Genomic DNA, 24,855 nt, shown 5'->3' with positions numbered 1-24,855 from the left:
TTTTTTTTTTTTTTTTTTTTTTTTTTTTTTTTTTTTTTTTTTTTTTTTTGGTAGAAGTATGCATTCATATATAGTAAAGAATCGCAATCTTGAGAGTCAAAAGAATTGCCACCTATATACCACTCAACTGTACCCAATCTACCAAAGGATGCATTTCATGGACACACGACTCCAGCTGTACTTCTAAAAATTTCTCCTGTTTTAATGCACACAAGTAACACCTCTGAAGCCAAGTGCACAATGATAAGGAAGAGCATAGTGATATAAAACACTGGGGTATACTTATGGTGTTGGAGAAAAGAAAAAAAGTAAATGAAGCTGATGCACTTAAAGTAACATCTCAGAAAAAGGAAAATAAAGCTGATGGGGAGGATATATCTCCAGTATTTAAGGTTTCTTTGATATTTTATTTAAGAAGTGCCAAAGAATCAGTCAAGTGGGGTGAAACCCACAAAACATTTCCTTAAAAAAAATGTAAATTTAATCTTTGAAATTTCTATCACTTCAAAGCAATAGAATTAAATCACAGATAAATTAGAGGGGGGAAAAAAAAAAAAAAAAAACGACCCTGGGAACTAGATCAACACAATGCAAAAAGAGAATCAAATCAAGGGATGAATAATGACCTCTGGTAAACTGAATAAAGAGATTAAGGCAAATCCAGAACTGAATTTCCCAGGGGTCTCTGGTCTGTGGGGTAAGCAGAGTTAATACTGGAAACTGAAACTGATAAAAAGTGACCTTAGACAGAGATATGAGGAGCAACCTACAGACTCCAAAACTTAGAAAGAAAGAAAGAAATTAGGACATTCAACAATTAACTGCAAAGAGAAAGCATAATTCACAGAAGGATCCTTGTAAAAGGAAAAAGAGACACAAGAGGCATCAAGAGTGAGCAAACAGGTGAAAACAGTGAGGAGGGAGGAAGGGAAACCATGCAGATCGCCTACCAAAACCGACTGGAGAGGGGAAGGACCCGCACGGCACCTGTGCCTCGGGCTGGCAGGTTTGCACCCTCCCGCGCTTTGTACACTGGCTGGAACTAGGGAAAGACTTGGATGTATAAAAGACAAAGTGGAGAGGTGCATGTGAAAGGTAACAGCACCAATAATCAAAAATAAAGAACAAACAAGAAAAATTATCAAAACACACAGACACGACTGAAAAGACAGGTAGTTTTCTCACCTGCCGGTTTCCTCAGGGATGCCCTTTTCAAAAACTATTAATTCTGTGTGTGGAAGATAATTTATCACAGAATTGCTCTTTTAAACTTCACCTTGTTGTGACAGTGACAAAATAATAGGCCCAACACAAATGCTCAGTAGTGCATTTCAGAAGCAATATTTGCCAGATTTTTCATTGGTCTCATAAAACATCCTGAAAACTGAAACTTAATGCCTGGCAGCAGCCACATATAATTATTCTTCTGAAAAGAACTAATATACATTTGGGCTGATTTAGAACTTGGCATAAAATAATTAAGCAAAGAAAAAAAAATTATGCCCTACAAGCCTCGCACTCTGTAGAAGTTTGGCATCATTTTTATTCTGAACACATTCAGCACCGCAGCCACATCCCCTCCACTCTGGTACCACAAACAATAATAAACCACCTGGTTTATACACAAAAGAGCTCTGTCCTGAGGGGCAGTGAATCAAGCTGGGTCTTACAACAGCCTAGGCTCGTGATGAAAAACAGTATAAAAGCGTTTCAGAGTTCACAGCTGACAGCAGCCTTACTCAAATATTTGATCAAAAATCTACTTCAGACCTTACAGTTGACCACTGCTCCTCAAAACAGCTACAGAAGAAAGGACGGGCTTATCAGAGGAAGTAAATTATCACTAGGAGTGTGCTAATGGTATAAATTAGACCCAGATACCCAGAAGGGAGGCTGAGACTTGATGATTTACTTTAATCAGGCTGTATTTTCCTAAACAGTTGCATCAGAAGAATAAAATATAGAATATCATACTGATGGTGCAAAATGGTAAATGAATAAAAGAGAGGAAAAAAAAAAAAAGTGGCTTGATTAAACATGACTTTGAAAATCTAAAAGTATACGAGGAGTTTTCACATGAGACTATGGAACAAAATAAACCAACAAATGTAATTTATGTTGGAGCCAAGCAAAGCTTTGAAATCCATCATTTATTGAATTTATTTTACTGTTACAAGCACTCTGCTGTTCAAAACAAGCAGTAACTTAAGGGTTATTTTTATTAATGTTTCAAAGTTGGAATACAGCTCAAATTACTGATGTTTTTTCAGAGCAACTTGCTTAAAAACACAGGGAATATGAGGGAGAAAAATATACCCTGAGTTGCTGTGCAGTTATTTGTCTTTTCTAGATCAAAGCAAAATAAATGCAATTAAAAGAAGCTAGGGCATGACCATTTACAAGGCACTTTTTTTTTTTTTTCCCCCACTTTTTTTTTTTAAGGTATTAATGCTTATGAACACATTGAGAACAGCTCATTACTCACCTGGTTCAGTTTTCTTGCCACTTCAGCCCTTTCAGGCACATGTTGAAGAAGAGAGATGCAAAGCCATACCTTCTCATTCGGGTGTGAAAGTATTGGGGTTTTATCATTATTTTAAAGGAAAATTTAATTGAGGTTTCCTTAGCAGCAGGGAAATTTTCAAAACCACACCTTGTTTATACAAAGCCTCTCAGAAAAGTAATGGGAATTTTGTTCTGGGGTACGGACTGTCAAAGGTCCTCAGGCACCTCCTAAAGGAGACACAATGACTCAGTTTCTCATTTACTGGGTTTTCTATAGATTCCCTACATTCTGTTGTGTAAAGCGTAAAGCAGGGAGGGTACCTCTACCAGGTCACTGTCGCCTACATCATGCTGAGTTGTTTGGGTAACAAGCACAAGAGGACTAAGCCCACCTTGCTAAGAGCAACTGAACATACTGAGCTTTCCACAGGGTGCATGGCAAGATGAAACCATCTAAATTTGGGCTCCTGGGAGAAGTCAGAGGAGCAGACCTGCAAGCAGTTTAACCTTCAGCTCTACAGACAATTAAAAGATTTTCTGGATTGTTAAGAGGGCTCTTAAGAGGTGCACAATTCCCTGCCCCCTGCCCCGAGCTGGGATGCCTGCCAAAAATAAACACTGATGGAAAGGACATATGCTGTGGTTACTGCAATGGGACTTGCACCAAACCATCCCTCTTTCAGTAGCTCCACAGTCCTCTGGCTCAGTAAGCTGTCATTTTTAGTTTAGTTTTGTACATTTTAATAAAACACTTCATTTTCCAACAAGGTAAGGTGGGGAATTTTTTTTGACATAGAAGAAAAAGCAGACTGGTTTAGGAACCCATCACACTGTTAAACATATCACCAGGTGTTAACTAGTCTTTTAAAAGAAGCAAAGTGGCTCAGACCCCCTGACTGTCACCAAAGCCAAGTAGGCTCACAAACTTAACATGCTTCATCTTTCAAAAAAGCTTTTTAGATACCTATCCACAAACATAGGTTCCACTAAGTGACGCTGGCTCTCAGTACTTAAGCATTCTGGGATGCATCCAAACCGTCTACAGCAAAGAGATTCCCAAGTTAAGATTAAACTGAGCATACTGTAAATACAGCTGCCAGCTCCCCACGCTGTGCAGACACGCTGCCTCAGTCCGAGTGCAGCCAGCTCTGCCTTCAGCCTCCGTACGGGCGGGCAGAAGCCACAGCCTGCCAGTCTGAACGGTGTTTCACGTGTGGCAACGTTGCTTCCAAACCTACGCCACGGGCAGGATCTCCTGGTATCAGGCTCCATAAGGATACATGCATTAACCCCAAGAAAAACTCTACTCTTTGAAGGCGTATCAGAAGGACTCTAAAAATTAGAGGCAGTAAAATATTTTAAAAGGCACCAAATATCTTACCTATCTTTACTACCATGGAAACCAACTGTTAAAATTAACATTTTTAAGAAACTTATTATATGCAACTGAAATATGTATTCGCATAGGTTAGAGAGAATTTTTACTACAGCTCTACAACAGTCAGATAATTTTCTTATTCAAATAGTTACCTGTTAAAATAGGTAGGTAGGGAAGTGAGCTTAGAATAAAAATATATTTTAGAAATTACAAACAACGCTAATTAAATCATGACAACTATTAAAAAACCCAAACAAACATCAAACCCTCAACTACAAAAGAGTTGCATTCACACAGACACAGAAAAAATAGAAGTAAAAAATGGCAAAACAGCAATTTTTCTAAATTACTCTCTTTCCACAAGTGTTCACACACTGATACTATCTCTATAGCTGTAAATAATACTCACAATTGGCTGTCTTACAATCTTGAAGGCTGAAGTCTTCTACGTACAAAAATGTTACAGCACCAACATGTGTTGAAAACTTCTTTACAGCCTGACAGGAACATACTAAGACTTAACCCTAAAGGTCATTTCTCCTATCAAGACATTTAAGGAAAGATGACAACTTCGGTGTTATCATGATATAAATGAGTGCAATACTGAATTATATCCTCCAATTAGTAGACAATTCAAAGTGTTACAGATTATTTACCATTTCTACAATGGTATGGTAACGCCCTACCACAGATTCATGCCCTGTGTTTTCATCCCAGCAGTGTGCTCATCTCCAGCCCCATCCTCTGCTGTTCCTGGCCGGATGCCCCACGTGGCCCTGGGCCTGCTCCGTCACCTCACTGTGCCTGCAGCTGCTGATAGACCCTGCTACCACCCTGCTCAGGTGCTACAGGACTGGGTCCTGCTCTGTGGGGACACTGCCCCAACACTAGCAATAGCTAACACTTTTACTACACCCGTCGCAGGTACACCTGTGGCAGGTGCACCCGCCCAATGAAAATAGGGCTTCTTGGTTGTGGAAGCGTAGCAGCGCCTGACTGCCTTTGTTCTCGGGGTCTCATGGTAGTTGGGACCTTTGGCCAATGGGAGCCGTTACTGGCCATAGATCAGATTTGGCCTGGGTCTAAATGGAGTCCCCCGGGGGAGCCGTTTTGAGCTAGTTTCTCTGGAGCAGTCACTGTGGTTGAGGGCTCTCCCCTTGGGTCAGGACGCTGCCCAAGGAAACTCCTTGAGGATACTTGGGTCGGGACGCTGCCCTGAGAAGTTCCTCAAGGTTGGGAGCCTTCACTTGTCAGGTGAGCGATAAAGCGTTTTGGGTTGCAATTAAACCCTAGAAAGTTGTTCTGTTCTCCTCTCACAGACATTCGAACCTATAATTTGCAGAGGGCTAGTTAATTGTGTTGACAATAAATTTTTAATTTTTGGTAATTATTTGAGAGCTTCCGTACCACCACCTGACAAGTTCCTTAATGTAATGTAGTAAAATAGGAGCATCACCAACAGATGTGATGTGAAACAGAACAGAGGACCCCATTAGATGAGCAAATTCCGATCTTCAGAACAGACCTCACCCTCAAGAGTTTCCTCTGGTCATCATCTCTCTTCAGTATGTGCAATCAATGGCACAGCCCAAGCCACCATCTGAATTTGAGCACGTGGATCATTCCAATTCTATCAAGTGAACACTTCCAGTGGAGTGAGAATATTTCTTGAGAGTATTAGAAAAAAGATGACAAAATAGCTGCAGTGTCTGGAAAGTCCAAATCCATCTTAGTTCACATGGGTAGAAAAAAAAAACCAACTTATGTTCAACATTGCATTAGCTTTAAATATTGCAATTCAAAAGTATACAGAAATGAGTAATATGCTATTACCACACACAGGACTGAGTTGAACAAGAGGTGAATTTGTGTGAGCTGAGTTGGTTCAGCTCAACAAAGCTCGGGCAGGTGAGCACAGATGATTCTGGGATTGAGTGGATCACGTGCACAGGAACCAGCAGAGCCTTTTAGGACCAAGAACACCTGCTCAATATAGAGCTCAAAAGAGCTAAAGGAAGAAGGAAGAATGGATTCTGAGCTGCAGGGTAGGAACCCTATTGTTTGACACTGAACACACATAAAAGGCCATTCCCCAAAGGACAAATGAGGATCCATTTGCTCTAACATCAGTGGCAGACCGTTGCCAGTGGCCTAAGAGAGGACCTGAGCTCTCAACACTGAGATCTCCACAGTAGTCCCAATGTTCACATTGCCTAGGACCAGCTGGGACTTTCAAAACTGACCCAGGTTTGATCTTTCCTAGAAGGTGGCTGAGGCAGGCTCACCCATACCTATGAACCCTATATTGTTTGGGCTCCATTTGTTACTTTTGTGAAACTCAACAAAAACTTTGCTCCGCCCAACTCTTGCTACCAGATGCTTAAATCTGTTCCTGGCTCCGCCACTCCTCTGTCTTGGAGATCACATAAATGCCACCAGTTCCCACATCAGGGTAAGAGAGTTGCTTATAGGAACAGGCAGTGAAGAAAATAAAACAAGAGTGGCTGACTTGGTGGTGGGTAGTGTAACAGTAACAGATATCCATTGCACTGACAGTGACATGCTCCAGGGAAGAGATTTTCTTCCAGATGAGCAGCGTGCCAAATGTAAATAATGTTTCCACAAGAGGAAAGGTTTCACAAAAGGAGAACTTGGCAAGAATTAATGTTAAATCATGCCAGTAAAAGCAGTATCACTTGGTGAAAATAAGGCAGATAAACATTTAATTCATCATCTAATTTACTGGGCTGACCTATACAAGCTACTCCTGCTTCTAAAAGGATTTTCATGGTACCCACTTTTAGCTGTGACAAAAAGAAATGAAATACACAGCTTGACACGTAGTTTGTAAAAGAAGTATTCTGTGTTCAGAACCATGCCATGCAAAGCAATTCCGCTTATGTTTTGAACGCACTGTGATCAAATATTTCAAAACAGGTTTCTTTCAAAGTTCATCAGTTCCCACTCTTTGCTTGTAAGTAATAGAAAAATTGAGCTGTTAATCTTCTGTGGGTATACATGTTAGTTAATAAACATAACTCCAAAAATAAAGCCATACCAAAACACTTAAAAAGCACAACAGTTCTGGCAATTACTACTGGAGGACTGATCACAACAGTCACCTCCCACTCCCTGGAGGAAAACTGATTTTAAGCAGGCTTAAAGCATATTAAATACTCCTATTCTTGCACTGCTTTACTGGAACTGTACCGGAGAAGACAGTCAAAGAATATTGCTAATAAAATGACAATCAGTGTTTCAAAATTATATGAATGAAATAAATTGTTAAAATATGCAGTTCTTCCTTTGCAAAGGTAAACGGACAACTTGGGAATATGAATGGATCAAGTATCATAATTTGAATAATTTATTCTGAACACTCAAACTGTCAAAGATGAGCTGTTCAGAATGTTTTAAATCACTCTTGAGGAGAATTTTCACTAAAAAAGGTAAATCTCAAATACATTTTGAAAAGAACTCGACGTTACAGAGCATAACCATTACACCTGCCACAAAATGGAGTTAAAAGTCCCAATTTTTGTCATTTTAAACATCAGTACTAGAGAAGACCATTGGTCTTGGCCTGATCGCTTAAATTACTCCTACAGCAATTCCACATTTAGTGAACAAAACTCAAAAGCTTGCAATGGAATTTGGGCCTGTGGGTTCACTGATAGTTGCAAGTTGTCAGCACAAGAAAGATTTCAGCAGATAAAATATGAGCCAAGATATGACACTTGAACATGTGCACAGACAACACGGCAGAAAACCAAATAGCTTTGGTGACTATAAACAAGTCCTAAGAACCTACACAGAGGTAAATGAGACCCTTAATGATGAAAATAAGGGAAAAAAACCCCCACAACCTCTCATCCCTAAAGGTAATTTAAGGACATCTATTTCACTTTTCCCCAAGGGCACCAATATTTGGGCAGGGTATTTTTCTACACAGCTGACAGCACAAAAACATTTTCGGTAATTCCAATTCTATCACTTATTAACTGTATTTTTTATCCTTAAAAATAAATGAATGAGTTTCTAAAAGGGTGAGCTCTTTTCTCCCCTGCTTCCACCCCAAATTATCTTGTGCTTTTTGGCACTTTGGTTTTTACTCTTAAAAGACATAATTAAAAAAATTTACTGAAAATAATAGAATTGTAGAGATCTTTTAACAAAAGCTTTGCTTAAATACTGGCCACTGCTGACGTCTGTGCTCATGAATAGAAGTGGAATAATACGCTTAGCCATTTTACAGTTGTTTCAGTTTTTATACATTTGTCCTCCATGAAAAACACACGAGAGTGAATTTAAATCTGTGGTATAAAAATAGTATTAGACACCAAATTGATTCATGACTTTTCAATGAAATCATTAATACCAAAATCCTAAGAATGTATAATTTCAGCATGGAAATGAAGAAGCAGGCTTAAATGAAACAAAAATAATTTCCATAAATTTAGGCCTCTTTGCCCATCTCATGCATTTATAAACTAAATCAAACTGTCAGCTAAAAAGTGATACTTTCTTGCACTAGTTTACATTTCTATTTAAACAACTTAAGACAGCGAGTTGAGCACCAACACCTATGAGCCAGCTGCTAACATGAAGAACAGGAGGAAAACCTCAAATCCAAGTTACAGGGAAAAAAAAAAAATCCATATTGCATCTTGTTGAAGACAATTCTTAGCTGAATATAAGAGAATTTTATAACTTCCAGTACCCTTCATCTCTTTGACCCTAAGCCTTCCTACCTGACAAGAACGGCAGCTATACCCTTCCAGGCAATTTACTCTTTCTTGAAATATAAATTTGTTATGCTCCGATAATATTTCTGTTGGTGCATTTAATAAAGATTCTTTATTAAGACAGCTGATTAAGACCAAATAAACCTTAGTCTTAACTGGCTGTATCTCTGAGTACAAAAGAAGGATATCTCTACCTCTGGCAGCCAAGTATGCAAGTCATGACAGAAAAAGAATAGTGTAAAAGTACATTATCAGGCTGTGGTGTATTTTCCTCCATTATGGAGAAATTTGAGGACAGCACTTGAATCAGGGCATTCAGAAAATCTGAGTATGCAGTCAAGTTCTGCCAGAAGAATAGACCAAGTCAACTACAACTAGATCTCTCTCTTGCACCCTGCGGGACACTTCCCACCTCAAAGCCAAGGAGCACAGCAGTAGTCAGTAAATCCCTTTCTGATGCTATTGCTGAATTTTTCCTGGACTGTACAATGTTCCCTGTGGATTTCTGTTGCCCAAACTAACCCCTTTCTCCAGGTGTAACTAACACACGCCTAAATGGCACAGGAATGACCTGAACGATCCAGAACTTGAGTACTTGGCAGGACTGTGAACACCAAACTGTGGGCTTCCTTTTTGTGTGGCCTCAGGATCTGACTGTATCTTCAAAGCCACATCTGATCTCAACCTAAATCAGCCCATGCAACAGTTGTTAATCTGAATGATTTAGAGAAGCATCTACAGGAAACATTCAGGCTCCCAAATCAGCCCGGGGGTGGGAAGACAGGGTTGAACGATAGTGGTCAATTCTGTCTTCAGCCCTTAGTAGCAGCCCTACCACTGTGCAGCCACGTGGCAGACTCAGATCAATACAAATCCATTCCTCTCGTTAAAATTTGTCCAAAATATTCTGAAAGAAGTTACTTAATCTGGCAGATATGAGATCTAATGTATCGCCTTTCTTCCCACATAAAAACATAAAGACAGAATAAACTCCATGCTGCGTGCCCTAATTTGACAAAATAGTATTATATGCCTGGACATGATTCATATCAGATTTGTATTGCTGGCTAATCTAATGCTGCAGGGACCCAGTATTAATGATCACAGAATAGCATCAGCACACACAAATTCAGCAAAAGACTACTGATGCTCAACACTACAATCTTATTAGCCATCCAGCTTGCATCAGTAGCTAACTGCTATCACTAGACTGGGCTGCAGTCCTCATCCAACAAGTATCTACATTTATTTAAACATTCTCAAATGTACTCATGGGACCTGAGAAAGTGGCAGTATCTGTATAACAAGAGCAATTAGTTTTACAATTGAAGAAAAGTTGGTTTAGAAGTGAGGTTGATTGAAGTCCTCTTCCCCTCGTACAGCATGATAATATTTCATTGAAAGATTTATTTGTTGGCCACAATACCCAAAGTCACACTTTTTTGCACATATACAAAACATACTACATCTCCATCGCTAGAGAAACCAGATTCTAGATTGGTGCAGAGATATTTGTAAAGGAATTCTTTCCACAGCTGGTGAAAGCCATTCACAAATACTTTAGGAAGCTGTAAGATTGCCTAAAGATGTGAGAAAAATCTATGTGCACACAGGCATATAGACAATTGCATAATTTAGATTGGAAATCGACTGAAGCAGTTTCTCCCTGGAAACATTTCACAGGAAAGATAACAACATATAAACTAATAATTTGATTTTTTTTTCCACTGTAGAAATGTAATTGTTAACTGCTACAAAAGAAATTGTGCACCAAGCAAAAGTTAAATGCAGAGACCTCAAACTGCACTTATGGGGAAATTAAGAAAAATGAATACAAAACTACAGTACATTACAGCTTAGTCTCTTTTCCCTTTCCACATCCACACAAACATCCCAGACTTGAGACACCTCCCTCTCAGAATCACTTGAAATAGTAAAATTAAGTTTACTTTCCTTTCATAATGCTACATAAAGCTGATTTTTGAATGATGGGAAGGAATAGGTAAAAATATATTTTTAAAATCAAAGATTGAGAGAATCATAAAGACTGTAAATTATAATTTACAAGAATATATAACTTTATAAACTCTAACACCTTTATGCAACATGCTAGATCTGTACAGTTTAAAAGAATGTCAAGTCCTCTCTCCTACAGCAAGACATCCAGAGCTAAGGCTGAAAGCTCTGCTCTATTTCAGTCCTGTTAATCCCTGTGGAATAGTTTTAAATCCTGTTCAGCTGCTGAGTACACAAGGCTGCCTTCAGCTCATCTTATTTTAACTTTTTTTCCCCCTTTGAATGTCAACTCACTCATCACACTGGACACTTTTAAGACTCATCTGGACAGGGTGCTGGGCCACCTTGTCTAGACCATACTTTTGCCAAGAAAGGTTTGCCAGAGGGTCCCTGAGGTCCCTTCCAACCTGGGATTCTATAATCTCCTTCCCAGTAAAGAGAGCTACTGCAGACTGTGTAACAAGTCAAAGGGCTGAGCCTTACGCATGATATAAAGACTTAATAGGCCTACAGACATGTGAAGCTGCGTGCTTCACGTGGAAACCTACAGAAACAGCTATTTCCCCAGGCCTAAACTGTTTCCTTCCACCAGTGATGTTTCTGGGACAGCCTTCTACACCACTATGAGATGGGCAATACCTCCCTTCCTTCCCACTGCTGCTTTTCCTAACAAAAAGGGGGAAGCAGGAGCTTCAGATGCATTGTTTTACTTGTCAGTATAAAAAATAAATGTGAGCTTTTAATTAGATGTACATGACTTCACAAAACTTTACAGAACACTCTTCTAACTTCTCTTGGTTTGTACAATCACCACACACATGTAAAGGCAGTTACGGGAACACACAGGACACAAGCAAGTTGAAACTCCTTTATGCGTTTGACACATCTCATTTCAGGCTGCTCTCCCTGTTAAGTCTTTACAGGGCCAAACACCAAAATTAATTGCTGCAGATTTTAGTTCCACTAATTAGAACTCAGCAACTCTTAGGATGTAAAATAACACAGTATTTCTCACAATTAAATCTGAATATCTGTTGAAAAACCACATTGGGTTTCAGTAACCCAAGGAACCTTGAGTGACTTTGAAGTGGACTTTGAGCATTTAAAAAAAAACCCTGTTAAATGGCATTTTAAACCAAGTATATAACCTCTATGGCACATTCAAAATTCAACTGCAAAACCAAAAAATTCTCAGATAAAATAATTTCAAAACAGCAATAATATCAGACATCATTTTTGTAGGACAGATGTATTTGAAGGAATTAAGATACTGAAGCACCTTCTCATCCTTCAAGTCATTAATTCACCCTTTTTCTGAAACAAAAAATTAGGGAAAGACCATAGCACTGCAACTCATAAGAAATGCTATTGTCACTATACCTGTGTCCAACCCCAGCAACTTTCCAACTCAGAAAATGGTATTTTACTAAAGCAATTTTCCCCCTTAGCCAAAATATCTTAAGGCAGCTAGACTGGAATCAGCATACGGATCCACACAGGAGACGGAGAGCAGGACCCTTAATCTTTAAAGCTCATTAGTTCAATTCCAGCCCACACCGGTAGTCACTGAAAATTTTCTTAAGTAATGGCTGTTCAGAACCCATCAGACACAGTCCACAGGAAATGCATCGTACACTTAAGCCTATCTCAGAACAGAGGCTACAGATTCTGTGCCTCTAGAGACATTTCCCTCAATCCCTATAAATTGCCCCTGAAAAACAAGTTAAAATAGTTTGGTGCAGCATGGAACTTTGCATTGACATTGTCAATATGCCTTAATAATCAGGTCCCTTCTTCCAGCATTACATACAACTAAACTGAAAATAAATTGGTCCAATAGCAGTGGAGAAAAAAAAAACCAAACCAAACACAGCCTGGTTTCGTACATATTTGTGCCCTATTTCCCATTTAATCCCTCACTGCAGGGAGTTACTGATGGGGATTTGTAGAGTGATCACACATCCCCTGCTTCCCCAGGAAGTCAGGCTGACAAAGGATTGCTGCCAAGATAGCGGGAAGATGAAAAGATATAAAAAATAATACCAGACCCACCTATAGCCATGAAAGCTCATTCCCACACTTACCTGTGTTTGCATAAATACCCCCAAACACCCCCAATAAGCAATGAGATTTATGTATTGAGAGGAGAGAGAGATCACGTAGTTCATGGAAACAGCCCAGCTATTCGTTAGCACTCTATACCATCGTAGGAGCAGGGGGGGAGAGTCAAAAAAAGAAAAATACAATCAAAAGCAGAACAACATTTACTGATTTACCTAGGGTAGGCAAGAGCAGAAATTAAATTTTCAAACAAAAATATTCATAGCTGCAGAGTTTTTGTTATGAACACATAACCGAGAGCAGTTCATATTCCTCTTCCCATTGGGGTAGATCTTTCAGAGTTACACAGATCTCTCTGTGGACACTGGCTAGCATACTGCTTATTAGCCACACGGACGGCTTATAGCCCAAACAATTATCTGTTAAAATTTGAATAGTACTTGCTATTAACTTTGTAGCTGTCTTGAAATAAAACAAAGGCAAATATCAAGCAGAGGTACAGCTATTCTCTCTGTGCCCCCCTGCTGTACGTGAGGTCACCCAACACCCTGCCAAGAAGTCTGCAACACTGCAGCTTGCTTGCTCCCTCACCCCAACCTCTGTGTTTTGTTCCAAATTCTAGTTTAATCCGACATATCTGGCAGATTTCAATTTTCCCTCTTTTAGAGATAATTTCCCAATAGTCTACTTCCATTAGAAACCCTTTTAAAAGATTCAAAGCCTTTTAACATTTCAGTATGTTCATCTTAAGGGGAAAAAATTAAAAAAAAAAAATAAAAAAAATCACAGTCAGCTCTACATGAAGGTCCCCAAAAACCTCGGGTACAGTTGCAATGAAAAAGTCTGAAGTATGAATAAGTCTCATTTGTTCAGTCTTTAAAATAAGTTAAAACCAAGTCACAAATTCAGTAATGAAAAAAAAATCAATGGGTGAAAATAGCTGTCTTTAAAAAAATCACATGTACATCTAAAAGAATTAAATTTTTCTGTTAATATGATCAATTACTATCACCCATTCAATTAAATAAAGCAAAAATGAAAAAATAATTCATTTGTACCCTAAGAAACGTAGAGTTCACCCCTTCTAGAATTATTCACAGATCACAACTATGATCTAACGTACTATTGTACCTAAATTACTTGACATAAAGGTTTATTATTCCGGGGTGAGAAACTGTCAAATCCTAAATCTATGCTGATCTCTCAAGATCTTTAGAAGTCAGGCATGGCAACTATGTGTCTGACTATGAAAACAAGGAATAGTTATTTTGTAAAATATTTTGATTTTCTGGCCTCCAGACTTCTTGTGAATTAGAAATGATTGAACTCGGTACACTTAGAAGCTAAAGATATACTTCTAAAAAGCAGGATTTTCTGTTTATTCAGTTGCCAGACTGTGATGAATATGCGTACCAGATGAAATTAAATGTCACAGAGGTGTTAACTCAGTTATTGGTTTGAGATCTTCCCTCTAAAACCTTAGAAGAGACACCCCAACATCAACAACAGACCTTTGAAAGCTGCAGCGCAGTGCACAGAAATAAAATAACCTCATTAGATTTCACACTTTAAGTGATCTGGAGACATCCGTATATGTTAGAATAAAAATAGGCAGATTGTTTCTCTGCATGCATTGGCAATTCCAATACAAATTTTGTTTGGTCATTGGAAATGTTGTGCAACGTATAATCTACATATCCCCCAAATGCCTGTTGCTACAGACTCAATATCCCTTTTAACAACTAGATAATGCCAATTTTGAGACAAGATTTGAAACAGTTCATCAAAAATTAATTCACACACCGAGTAAATACACTCATCCTGTTGATCCTGGCACCTACACCCATGATTTTTACTTTCAGGCTACATGCTCTAGAACACAGCAACATCCAATCCTCATACCAAAGCTCCCAATGTATCAAAAAACAGTACTAAAACATTTTCTCATCATAACACACTGCTTCAGCTGACCTTCCTTATTACTCTTTATATCCTGTTCCCTTCTCAAGATTTTTACAAAGGGGTTTTTGGTGGCAAAGCTGGTTTTTGACTTGTTTATAAAGCCCTCCCCTTATACAGATCCATCTTCTAACACATAGGAAGGATGAAAGGCTACAAGAGATGAGCCTGGTGGCCAAACCATTTCTACTGAACGTAACAGGGATCATTGCGTAAATCTAACTGAGGCCCATCTGGTGATGAATCAGCTCCCAGTCTGCTTCCTTCACTAGTCATTTCCAGCTGTAGCATAAAACATATAAAGAAATTGGCCAAGGACACAGGGTGGTACTGTAGCCAAAACAAAACATCACACAAATGGAAGTGTCCTCACCAGGATACAATAGTGGCTTGCCTAGAAGCAAATCACCAGCATATTAAAAGAACATAACTAATAATATTAATATTTTGTCACACTGATGGCATAGCCAGACACTACTTACAAACATCTTCTGTGAGCATGTGAACATGATAACAACAACAAAAAAGAACAAGAAGGAAAAAAAAAAAAAAAAAAAAAGTGTGCAGCTGCATGCAGGAAGCATCCAAGTAACAAAGCGTTGCCTGATCAGTTAGTCTTCTAATTCCCTGATACACCTGTTTGTGTGTGCGTGTCTGCACAAAGGTGCGTGGTACTTACGTTCAGTTGCAACAGCACCCATCATTCAGCATGGATCCAAATTTGACTCTAGTAAGCTAAAGTATTTGCCCTGAACCTGAAGACATCTGGAAGGGCACATACACAGAGATGGAAAAAAAAAAATAAAATCTGCTGATAGCTCCACATCCTTTGCCATAACTATTTTTCTGTTTTAAAATATCTACATTCAGTTTAAGCAAGACTAATGGAAAATAATTATTTAATGTTAAGTACACAAGTAGCAGCACTGACTCAACCGCTGAGGCTCTACTCCGTACTGAGATTTAACCTTCATGAGATTCAGCCACACATGGTAGCAGGGAGGATACAACTTACCACCACTTCAACAAAGACAGCACAAGCTTTAAGGACATTTCAACTCAAGAGCTGGCTTCCCAGGAGATCCATTTGCTTAATACATATTGTGACTTGCACATGAAGTGTGTCTCTTCCATTAACTACAATGCCAATTGAAGTTTCTGCTTCCAATTTGACTTCTTTAATGGGGAGTTAATGGTTTGTGAGAATTCATAGCAAAATAGATAAATTAAATCATTTCAGACACATGCAAAGCTTTTAGCAAAATTCACACCACTCTCCACCACGCTCAACCATCTTTTTTGCAAGACCAGTTACATTCAGACAGAAATTTCAATTTTCTGGTTTTTAGCAAACACTGAATGAAGCATGGAAAATCTGAGAAATAAAGATTATTATGCCATTCAGTTAGAGAGCTGCAAGCTTTCTGTTTCTCTAAATTTCTGTTTGTATTTCAAATGACTACATGGCCAGCATCTAGCCTTAGTTTTTGCCGTTGTTCCCACCACCTTCTCCAGGTAAGTAACTCGAGTGCTGCTAACACGTAAGAGTAAAGTACTATAAAACATGGCAGTACTACCTATGTATAATCAAGAATACTTGACTCTTCCCAACGAGGTGATACAGATACAATTATTTCATAAGCATCAAATCCCAAGACTCCATCTATAGCACACATACATTATAAAAAGATAAACAAAAAAAGTACGGTATTGATTCTGGACCCTTGAACTACTTAGGTACCATATATACCAAACTATTTTAATGATAGTTGACTGTCACACAGAAGTTCTGCTATTAAAGAGTACATCCTATCATGGATGTTTTGATCATGTGCCATTTAAACACTATGAAAGATAAATAAGACTTTTTTTTTTTTTTTTTTTTTCTTAAACTAATTTTGCACTGTACAAGTTATATGGTACTCAGGCTGCATTACCATAACCAAAACAAACAGAAAAAAAGAGTCCTGCTCAGCATGTGAACTCGATTACCAGTGGAATTTCATTTTCCTGAGACCAATAATTTTTTCAGCAGACATAATTGCAAGAAAAATCAGCACATGAGGAAGAAAACAGCTTGTTTGTAAAAGCCACTCCAGTACCAATAAGCACACAGGAGTATTAACAACTGAGTGTTTTGTTCTCTTACCAGTCAAACCTGCATACTTTTATCCGTCTGACCTTTTATCCGTCTGACCGACAGCAAGCAGTTCCTCCAACAATGACAGCAGAGAGGTTCCACCAGCATGACCTGGACTTTGTTCACCATTTCAAGCACCCATATATGATAAAACATAACATGCAGCACACAACTATGTCTAGTTTACGAGGTTAACAAAAAAAAAATAATTCACAAAATAAAAATCAGAAAAGATTAGTAACTTAACAGGAGGAGTAACAGCCACCTGAGGCTGTAACACCTGAGGAGTAACAAGCACTGAGGCTAACAGGGTAAACCACATTACATTATGCTGCATAAATGCAGTGCTGAGACTACAGATCAACAATTCAAGAAATGTATGATTTGACAGGAGAATAAAAAAAGACAGACATTTTCTTTTGAAGTTTCCATGACTACATGCAAGCAAGTTCTGCCATTTCAGAGGCATCCAAAAACTGGTGTTATTAAACTTAGACTGAACCAACAAGCAACCTTCTAAACCTTGCATGTGAAACCCAGAAGACAGCAATGTTAACACTCCTATCGAGCTCCGGAGAAAGGTTTCAGCTTTACTTAACCACACCAAAAAGAAGAAACAGAGACTGACCAGAACTTTGTCCTCTGATAATATCATACTGAAAGATGAATGTTCATAAGAAGTCAGGCAGTAAAAATAAGCTGATATATTAGCACCAAGGGAGTTAAGCTACTATTGTATTACAAATAACTGAGGTCTAAATACTAGTTAAAACTAAATGCATATTCACAAGAGCTATCTGGAGTCAAAGACCAAAGTCATCAAAATATATAATGTTCAGGAAGAAATGACACCGCTCAGCAGTTTGGATCACTGTCACCTTTCCACCCCCAACCCCCATTAAGAGGATTTCACAGACCAGCCCTCAGAGCTGAAGGACTGGGGCCCCACTGCCCAGCCGGACACACCATTCCCCCCGTGTGCCTCTACACCCCTATCGGCTAATACGGGGGAACACAAGGGGTGTCGCGGGGAACCGAGAGGCACTCACCGTTCCGGCTCTCTTCATCAATAGGAACTATTGTGGCTGGAGGACCTGTTCTGGCCAATTTGCAATCTATAAAGATGAAAAGAGAAGTTATTTCTAATTCCAGAAGAAGGATCTTGAAGGGTTTGTTGCTGTTGTTTACAACAAGTCAGCATATTTGGCATACTGAAGACAAATATTCACTTAAATATTACATATGTACAAGCTACAACTGTTAGCTAAGTTACACTCACAGAAGATCAAAATCTGAGCTGTTTGCTTATCCCTTACTCAGATAAACTTTATAAAGCTTTATAAAGATTTTTGAAGAGTCTGATGACAAAGGATTTAACATCTCAGATGCTGATCCGTACTTACAACAGCAATACTTAATATGGTTTGTTCTCTTATCGCTTACGTGAGTCTTCCTTTCCACATCATGAACATACACACACACAGACCCCGAATCGTTGTCACATACCACCACAATGCAGTTTGATGGCTACACTATAAACCTGTTTGTGTCTTGCTCTAGAGATACCCCCAGGGATCTCAGTGAAGTAGTCGTCCTTCAGGACAGAGATAATATGATGGTAATTTAACCCAAAGAAATAACAGAGGAATGATTAAAAGGTATAAATTGTAATTAAAGCTTCACAACAGAAACAAACATAATTTGAATTTAATTGCAACAAAAGGATCTAATTAAAGAGAGTGAACAGAATTTTAATAAGGAAAATAAAAATTAAAAACAGACGAGCAATGTTCAGGAAGTTACATTTTGCCATCTTACCCTCATATTGCCAGTCTGGAGTCAAAAGTTTAGTGTCATCAATGGAAGCAGAGCAGAATAACGAAAGAAAATAAGTAAGATTTGGTTGGTTTACTCAAAAGATAGGTTCAGAGATATAAAGCAGTACATGCAGAGCTAGCAAAGGCATAGGTGTAGTCTTAAAATATATAAAAGCATGTATACTACATGTGATGACTACACTTTGTGAACAATTTCATTTTCTACATTAAACACAAGTATTACCTCCTTAAAAGCACACAAACGAAAGTTAAGAAGCACTTTTCATTTTCAAAGAGCCTCACAGTACCACTGAAAGAGCGTGGTAAGACACAACCATTCTCCTTGCCATTTCACCATGGAGAACTCTATATGAGATTGCAGTCCACATTTTTAAGAATGTTCAGATGCTCCTCTGATCCTCCTGACATGGCCCCAGCTTCATGGATGGCTACACCCCATTTGTAAGAAATGACAGCTTCTAATTCATTTCTAAGGAAAGAAATGCTGGAGTATCACTGGTTTTGGGGTTTTTTTTTGAGAGGTCTGAACACCTTACACAAGAATCCCAACACAAAATCATCCGTAAATTAAACACAAGAGCAAGAGGAGGTAAAACGTTATTTCCCAGCTTACAGCAAAAATTACACATTCATCAACTTCAAAAGAATTGCGCTACAGCTAATTACAGACTATAATTACCCCAGCACAGACAAGACCTATGAAGGAAGATCAAAACAATGATGAGTTTATTCAGATCTCCATTGAGGTGAAGCCTCTCTAAAGGACATCTCTGTGGCACAGTAATTTCCTCTAGCAGCAGCTTTGCTATTCAGCTGACGAGTTCAGCCACAAGACCAAAGTTCTGAACACCAGGGTAAGAACTGATAGGGCAGCATTCCTTAAGGCTGTTAATAGTTAACATCTTGAACAGCCTGAAGAAGGCCTGAATTAATACTGATGATAATACAGTCACACTTAATGACTTTTTTTAATAATAAAAGAAAAAGACAAACAGGCAAACCTTTCTCTGAAGTTAAAATACAGAGAGCTTGTGTGGGTACCCACTCACTCTCCTTCCTTCCATTGGTAACACCGCTTGTAGAGTTTCACCACTTGGTTTGCTATACTAAGTAGTCTAAATAAAATTATTTAATGAAGAACTTTTCAGGGCTTATCCCTTTTATTCTTATATGCTCTAGCGTGGTACACAAAAAATGAATATTTACTGTTGATAATTTTAAAGCTTTTTGTTTTAAAGGCATTAATGGAGCAAACTTAATCTGAAAAACTACATCTTTCATTTCACTGTAGTGCCCTACCAGTGTATCATGGGGGAAGATAAGCAGTTTGTGTATCTACATGAAATAAAGATTTTTTTTCCTGCTCCTATTTTTTTCACTGGATGTTATCAAACTAACAGGACCATAAGAGACATAACACTAACATTTTCAGAGGCACATGTTATAATTTCCTAGAAGCTCAGGTTTTGGCTAACTGAATGACCCTTCAACAAGCTATTTGTTAGGGAAACAAAGCTCAGCAGTAGAAACTTCTACCAAGACTTCGTTTTCTTGCATGGTCCTCCTACGTGCCATTGAACAGTGATCATCACACACAGAGACAAAAAGAAATCCAAAGCAGGTACAGTTTTTAATTCTAAAAATTGCATATGTGTGCTGGTTGTTAAACCACTATAATATGCCTTACCAAAAGAATAATCATGATTTTTCTGAACTCTGAATGAGCTTTTTACCCCCATCATCTATGTTTCCATGAAGATGTTCCTTGCTGGATGTCTCAATGAGAATCATAGAATAGAATCACAGAATCATTCAGGTTGGAAATGACCCCTGGGATCATCGAGTCCAACCATCAGCCCGACTACAAGTTTCTCCCCTATCCCCAACATCTCACCCAAACAACCCTTAAACCCCCCCAGGGATGGGGACTCCACCCCTCCCTGGGCAGCCTGTTCCACTCTCTGACCACTTCTCCTGTGACAAATCTTTTCCTAATGTCCAGTCTGACCCTCCCCTGTTGCAGTTTAAAGCCGTTGCCCCTTGTTCTGTCCCTGATCCCCTGGGAGCAGAGCCCAGCCCCAGCCTCTCTGCAAAGTCCTGTCAGGAGCTGCAGAGAGGGATGAGGGCTCCCCTCAGCCTCCTCCTCCTCACACTGAACACTCCCAGCTCCTTCACTGGCTCCTCACAGTATTTATTCTCCAGGCCCTTCCCCAGCCTCGTTGCCCTCCTCTGCCCTCGCTCCAGCCCCTCGAGATCTCTCTCGTATTGAGGTGCCCAAACCTGGATGCAATATTCACAGTAAGTTCAAGAGAAGTTCAGCCAAACCAGGCCAACTTCTAGTTCTTCAATAACCAAATTATCAAAATTAAAAGTCAATCACATGTTAAGCAGCCTTTTCACAGGATTGGTTTTCCATCAAACACATCAAGAATTCCATAATTATAATCAAAGCAGTTATATGGTATGTTTAAAATGATTGTTCAGCATTGGAATCTGGATATAGAGAGTCTCAGATGAAAATGAAGACTATACAGTAAAATTCAAAAGTGTGCAGAGGATATACTACAAGTGTGAGATGGTGAAGCAATAAAATTTATCATGAGAAAAATTTCGATTGAGAGATTAGAGCAATAGACAGAGCCATTTCTATAGGTAGGGCAGGAGAAAAAAATAAACAGGACGTGTAGTAGAAATCTTGCTATAGATTACCCTCACAGCACTAATAAAAAATTTCTGAAGAAACATGTAGTTCTATTGCATGAAGTTTACAGATTATTTCATATCATTTCAACCATGTCAGTATTAACCAAATATCATATTGCTTTTCAAGAGGCCTGTCACTCCTCCCTCCCCTTCTCAAAGACCAAACCTAATAATGCCACAGCCTTATTTAGTTTCACATTCATCATCATACATTGAACAGATAAATTTAAAATTGTAATCTCACACAAATATCCAATCCAATGGGAGACAATAACTTTCATTAAAAAACTTAAAGACAAGTAATATGTTTTAAATACGAGGGGTATTTTTTTTTTATCCCTTGCAAAATATAATCAATAAACAGCAGCAATAAGACTTCAATGAGTGCTAAGCCCAAGTACTGTGTTGTATCACCAGGCACCAGCCAGACCTGGTGGGAAATACTGGATACATGAAAAGACTTCTTTACACTGAGCCAAGTGCACAGAAAGGTTATTCCCATCATCAGAAGGATGGAGAGTCCATCCTATAAAGATAACAGAGACCTGAATTATTTAGTTTAGGAAAATGAAAGCTCTCTAGAAATACATGTGGGTAAATATCAAGGAGGAAAACTGAGTTACTTAAATTAAGGAGCAATACCAGTGCAAAGCAGAAATGGCTGCATGCTGCCCACAAAATTTTAAAAGCATGTTTCCAGCCCAAACTTTTTTTGACTGGCAAAGAAGTTAGATCCCAGAACACTATTCCATAGCAGTTCCATTCCATGCAATGGCAATTCCATTCCATGCAATTCCAGCATTTCTGAAACATACTTTTATTTGCTTATGAAAGAGATTATGTGAAATTTTCCTCAGTGATACTATAAAACAGGGTTTCGATTTTCTTCAAGTCTTATTTAAATAGTCCTCAACAGAAATTATTTCGGCAGTAACAGATTGCTTCATTCAACATAAACAAGCGTAGATAATTACAGCACCAAAGGTGACTTACAAAGGAAATATTTACACAAGCCTTTACTTTCCTCTTCTTTTGTTTCAAAGTGCCTTATGTCTGATTGTGCGCCCTGGTATGGATCTATCAGGTTACCTATTTTATCTATTATACCTATTCCGATTTCACCCTGCAGATTATTACCAGAATACTGAAATGCACCTAACAAACAATTTAAATTTTTAACTAAACTACTGCAATTGCTAAAACAGGACGGTATCGTTCCATCACATTCCTTCCAGGCTGGAAGGAAGCTCCGCTCTGCCAAAAGCACAGGGAGAAGTGACATGCTGAACCACAATCTGTTTGTTCTACATTTATTTGTTCTAGCTTTCTCAACTAAAGAGCAAGTTGTCCTTGAAACTCCTGGGCATAATGGAGTAGCCATGGAAGTCAAATCATCCTAAATGGAACAGACTTTAAGAAAAAGCTGAAAAGGCACTACATAAATGAGCATGCCTATCTACAGTTTTCAGGATGTGTTTTATGTCTAAGCAGCAGCGCTGGTAAATGTAATCATGATGTAGCAGTGCCCTCCCCCCCAGGCACCTTACAGAAGAGGCAGAAAGCATCAAGCAAATAAAACTTAGTAAATAAAACAACAATCTATGAAAGCTTTCCTAAAAGCTTCCAGAAAAGCATTTTTGTTCCTGTCATTAACTTCACTGTTTCTTCTAACTAGTGCGTTTGCTTTACAATTATATGATCAAGGCAAAGGCAGATAAATAAAGGGCCTGTCTCCTTGGGAGCAAAGTGAAAGTCTATTTAACAGACTTCATGGAACAGTTACATGGCTCAGACCCATTTGGTTTCAGATGGCTGATTTTCATTATTTAAATTTCTAATTATTTTTAATGAGATAGAGAAAAACCTCAATCACGGTTCTAGGTAAGATGCTCAGCAAGGTCAAAGGGCCTGAGCCAAAACAAACAGAACAACTGGAATAATCCCATACCCTGATCAACTTCCTTTCACCTCGTCCTTGCCCTCTCAGAGCCACTTCCCATCCAACAGTTACATTACTTAGAGAACTTCTCTCTACTTCAACTTCACAGCTAAAGTAAATGGAAACATCTATGAAAATGAAAACAAATGTTACTGAGTTAGCTAATGCAACACAGCGACAGCTGGGTGGAGACAGTCCCACAACAAACCAGGATTAGACTGCCCAACAGCCAAAGGCCCCAAAGGACAAGCACGGAGGTTTGTGAGTAACAGCAGTGTGTTTTCCAATCCCCGACTCTCTTCTCTTCATACCCACCATCCCAAAGGCTAACTGCATCCTCACAGCCCATCTCTGCCAGGGGGCTCTTTCTCCTGCCATCTCCTGAGAGACCAGTTCCTCCACAAAGGTGTTTCAAAGGACCTTACAAACTGGCCTCCTGCTCCAAATCACTTGAGGGATAAACCTCCTCACCACTAAGGGTAGATAGTTTACAAGGTTACAGTAGCTTCTGCAAATACCTCCTTCACAACATTGCCAATAACCCCATAGTCATACACGTGCAAAGACAGCGGTAGTCTCACACCCATTTAACAGCTGTCTGACAGTGAGCATATGAAGTTAGAGGGAGTCACAGTGATCAGGAATTGCTTATAACATCCCTCCACTAAATGCAATTACCTGGAAACCCAAAGTAACTATTCATCGTTCATATATCCCTTAATTCCAGTTAAATAAGACATTCAAATTAGTTGGGAGAACAGTGTCTGAAGTTGGCTGTTCTGATCATTAAATCACATGACTGCAAGGTATGCAATCACATCAGCTGCTTCAAAGTTTAATAATAAAAATCACAGAATCGTCAAGGTTGAGAAAGACCTTGAAGATCATTCAGTCCAACCACTGACCTCACCCTGACCGTTCCCAACTCCCCCAGATCCCTCAGCGCTGGCTCAGCCCGACTCTTCAACCCCCCCAGGGATGGGGACTCCCCCCCTGCCCTGGGCAGCCCATTCCAACGCCCAACAGCCCCTTCTGCACAGAAATACGTCCTAATATCTAGTCTAAACTTTAGCTGGCACAGCTTGAGGACATTCCCTCTTGTACTGGCGCTGGTTCTTTGGTTCAAGAGACTCATCCCCCCTCTCTGCCCCCTCCTGGCAGGGAGTTGCAGAGGGCCAGGAGGTCTCCCCTCAGCCTCCTCTTCTCCAGACTGAACCCCCCAGTTCCCCCAGCCGCTCCCCAGCAGACCTGTGCTCCAGACCCTGCCCCAGCTCCGTTGCCCTTCTCTGGCCACGCTCGAGTCACTCAATGGCCTTTTTGGGGTGAGGGGCCCAAAACTGAACCCACTCAGCGAGGGGCGGCCTCCCCAGTGCCGAGCCCAGGGACAGGGAAGGGATCTGAGCCCTGGGCTCGGCACTGGGGAGGCCGCCCCTCGCTGAGGGGGTTCAGTTCTGGGCCCCTCACCCCAAAAAGGCCATTGAGTGACTCGAGCGTGGCCAGAGAAGGGCAACGGAGCTGGGGCAGGGTCTGGAGCACAGGTCTGCTGGGGAGCGGCTGGGGGAACTGGGGGG

At 39.6% G+C, this 24,855-nt stretch overlaps 1 protein-coding gene across 12 annotated transcripts in view; it reads right to left on the bottom strand.

The window, feature by feature from the left end:
- PCDH15 (protocadherin related 15) overlaps positions 1–24,855 on the bottom strand; it is a 457,138-nt gene that overhangs the window by 332,811 nt on the left and 99,472 nt on the right. For 8 of the 12 annotated variants that reach the window (XM_026851785.1, XM_026851792.1, XM_026851784.1 and 5 more), the window contains 2 exons: positions 18,623–18,637; positions 17,854–17,919 (listed from right to left, as the gene is read on the bottom strand). In XM_026851785.1, the coding sequence (XP_026707586.1) occupies positions 17,854–17,919; positions 18,623–18,637 (81 nt within the window). Of the gene's footprint in view, positions 1–17,853; positions 17,920–18,622; positions 18,638–24,855 lie in introns of those variants that run through there. The other 4 variants (XM_026851794.1, XM_026851796.1, XM_026851786.1 and 1 more) reach the window with 1 other exon arrangement.

The sequence above is a fragment of the Athene cunicularia genome, assembly GCF_003259725.1.
Source record: "Athene cunicularia isolate RWA chromosome 6 unlocalized genomic scaffold, athCun1 chr6_part2, whole genome shotgun sequence".
Lineage (NCBI taxonomy): Eukaryota > Metazoa > Chordata > Aves > Strigiformes > Strigidae > Athene > Athene cunicularia.
Note: the sequence above shows the minus strand (reverse complement) of the source record. Positions and strands in the feature narration are given on the sequence as shown.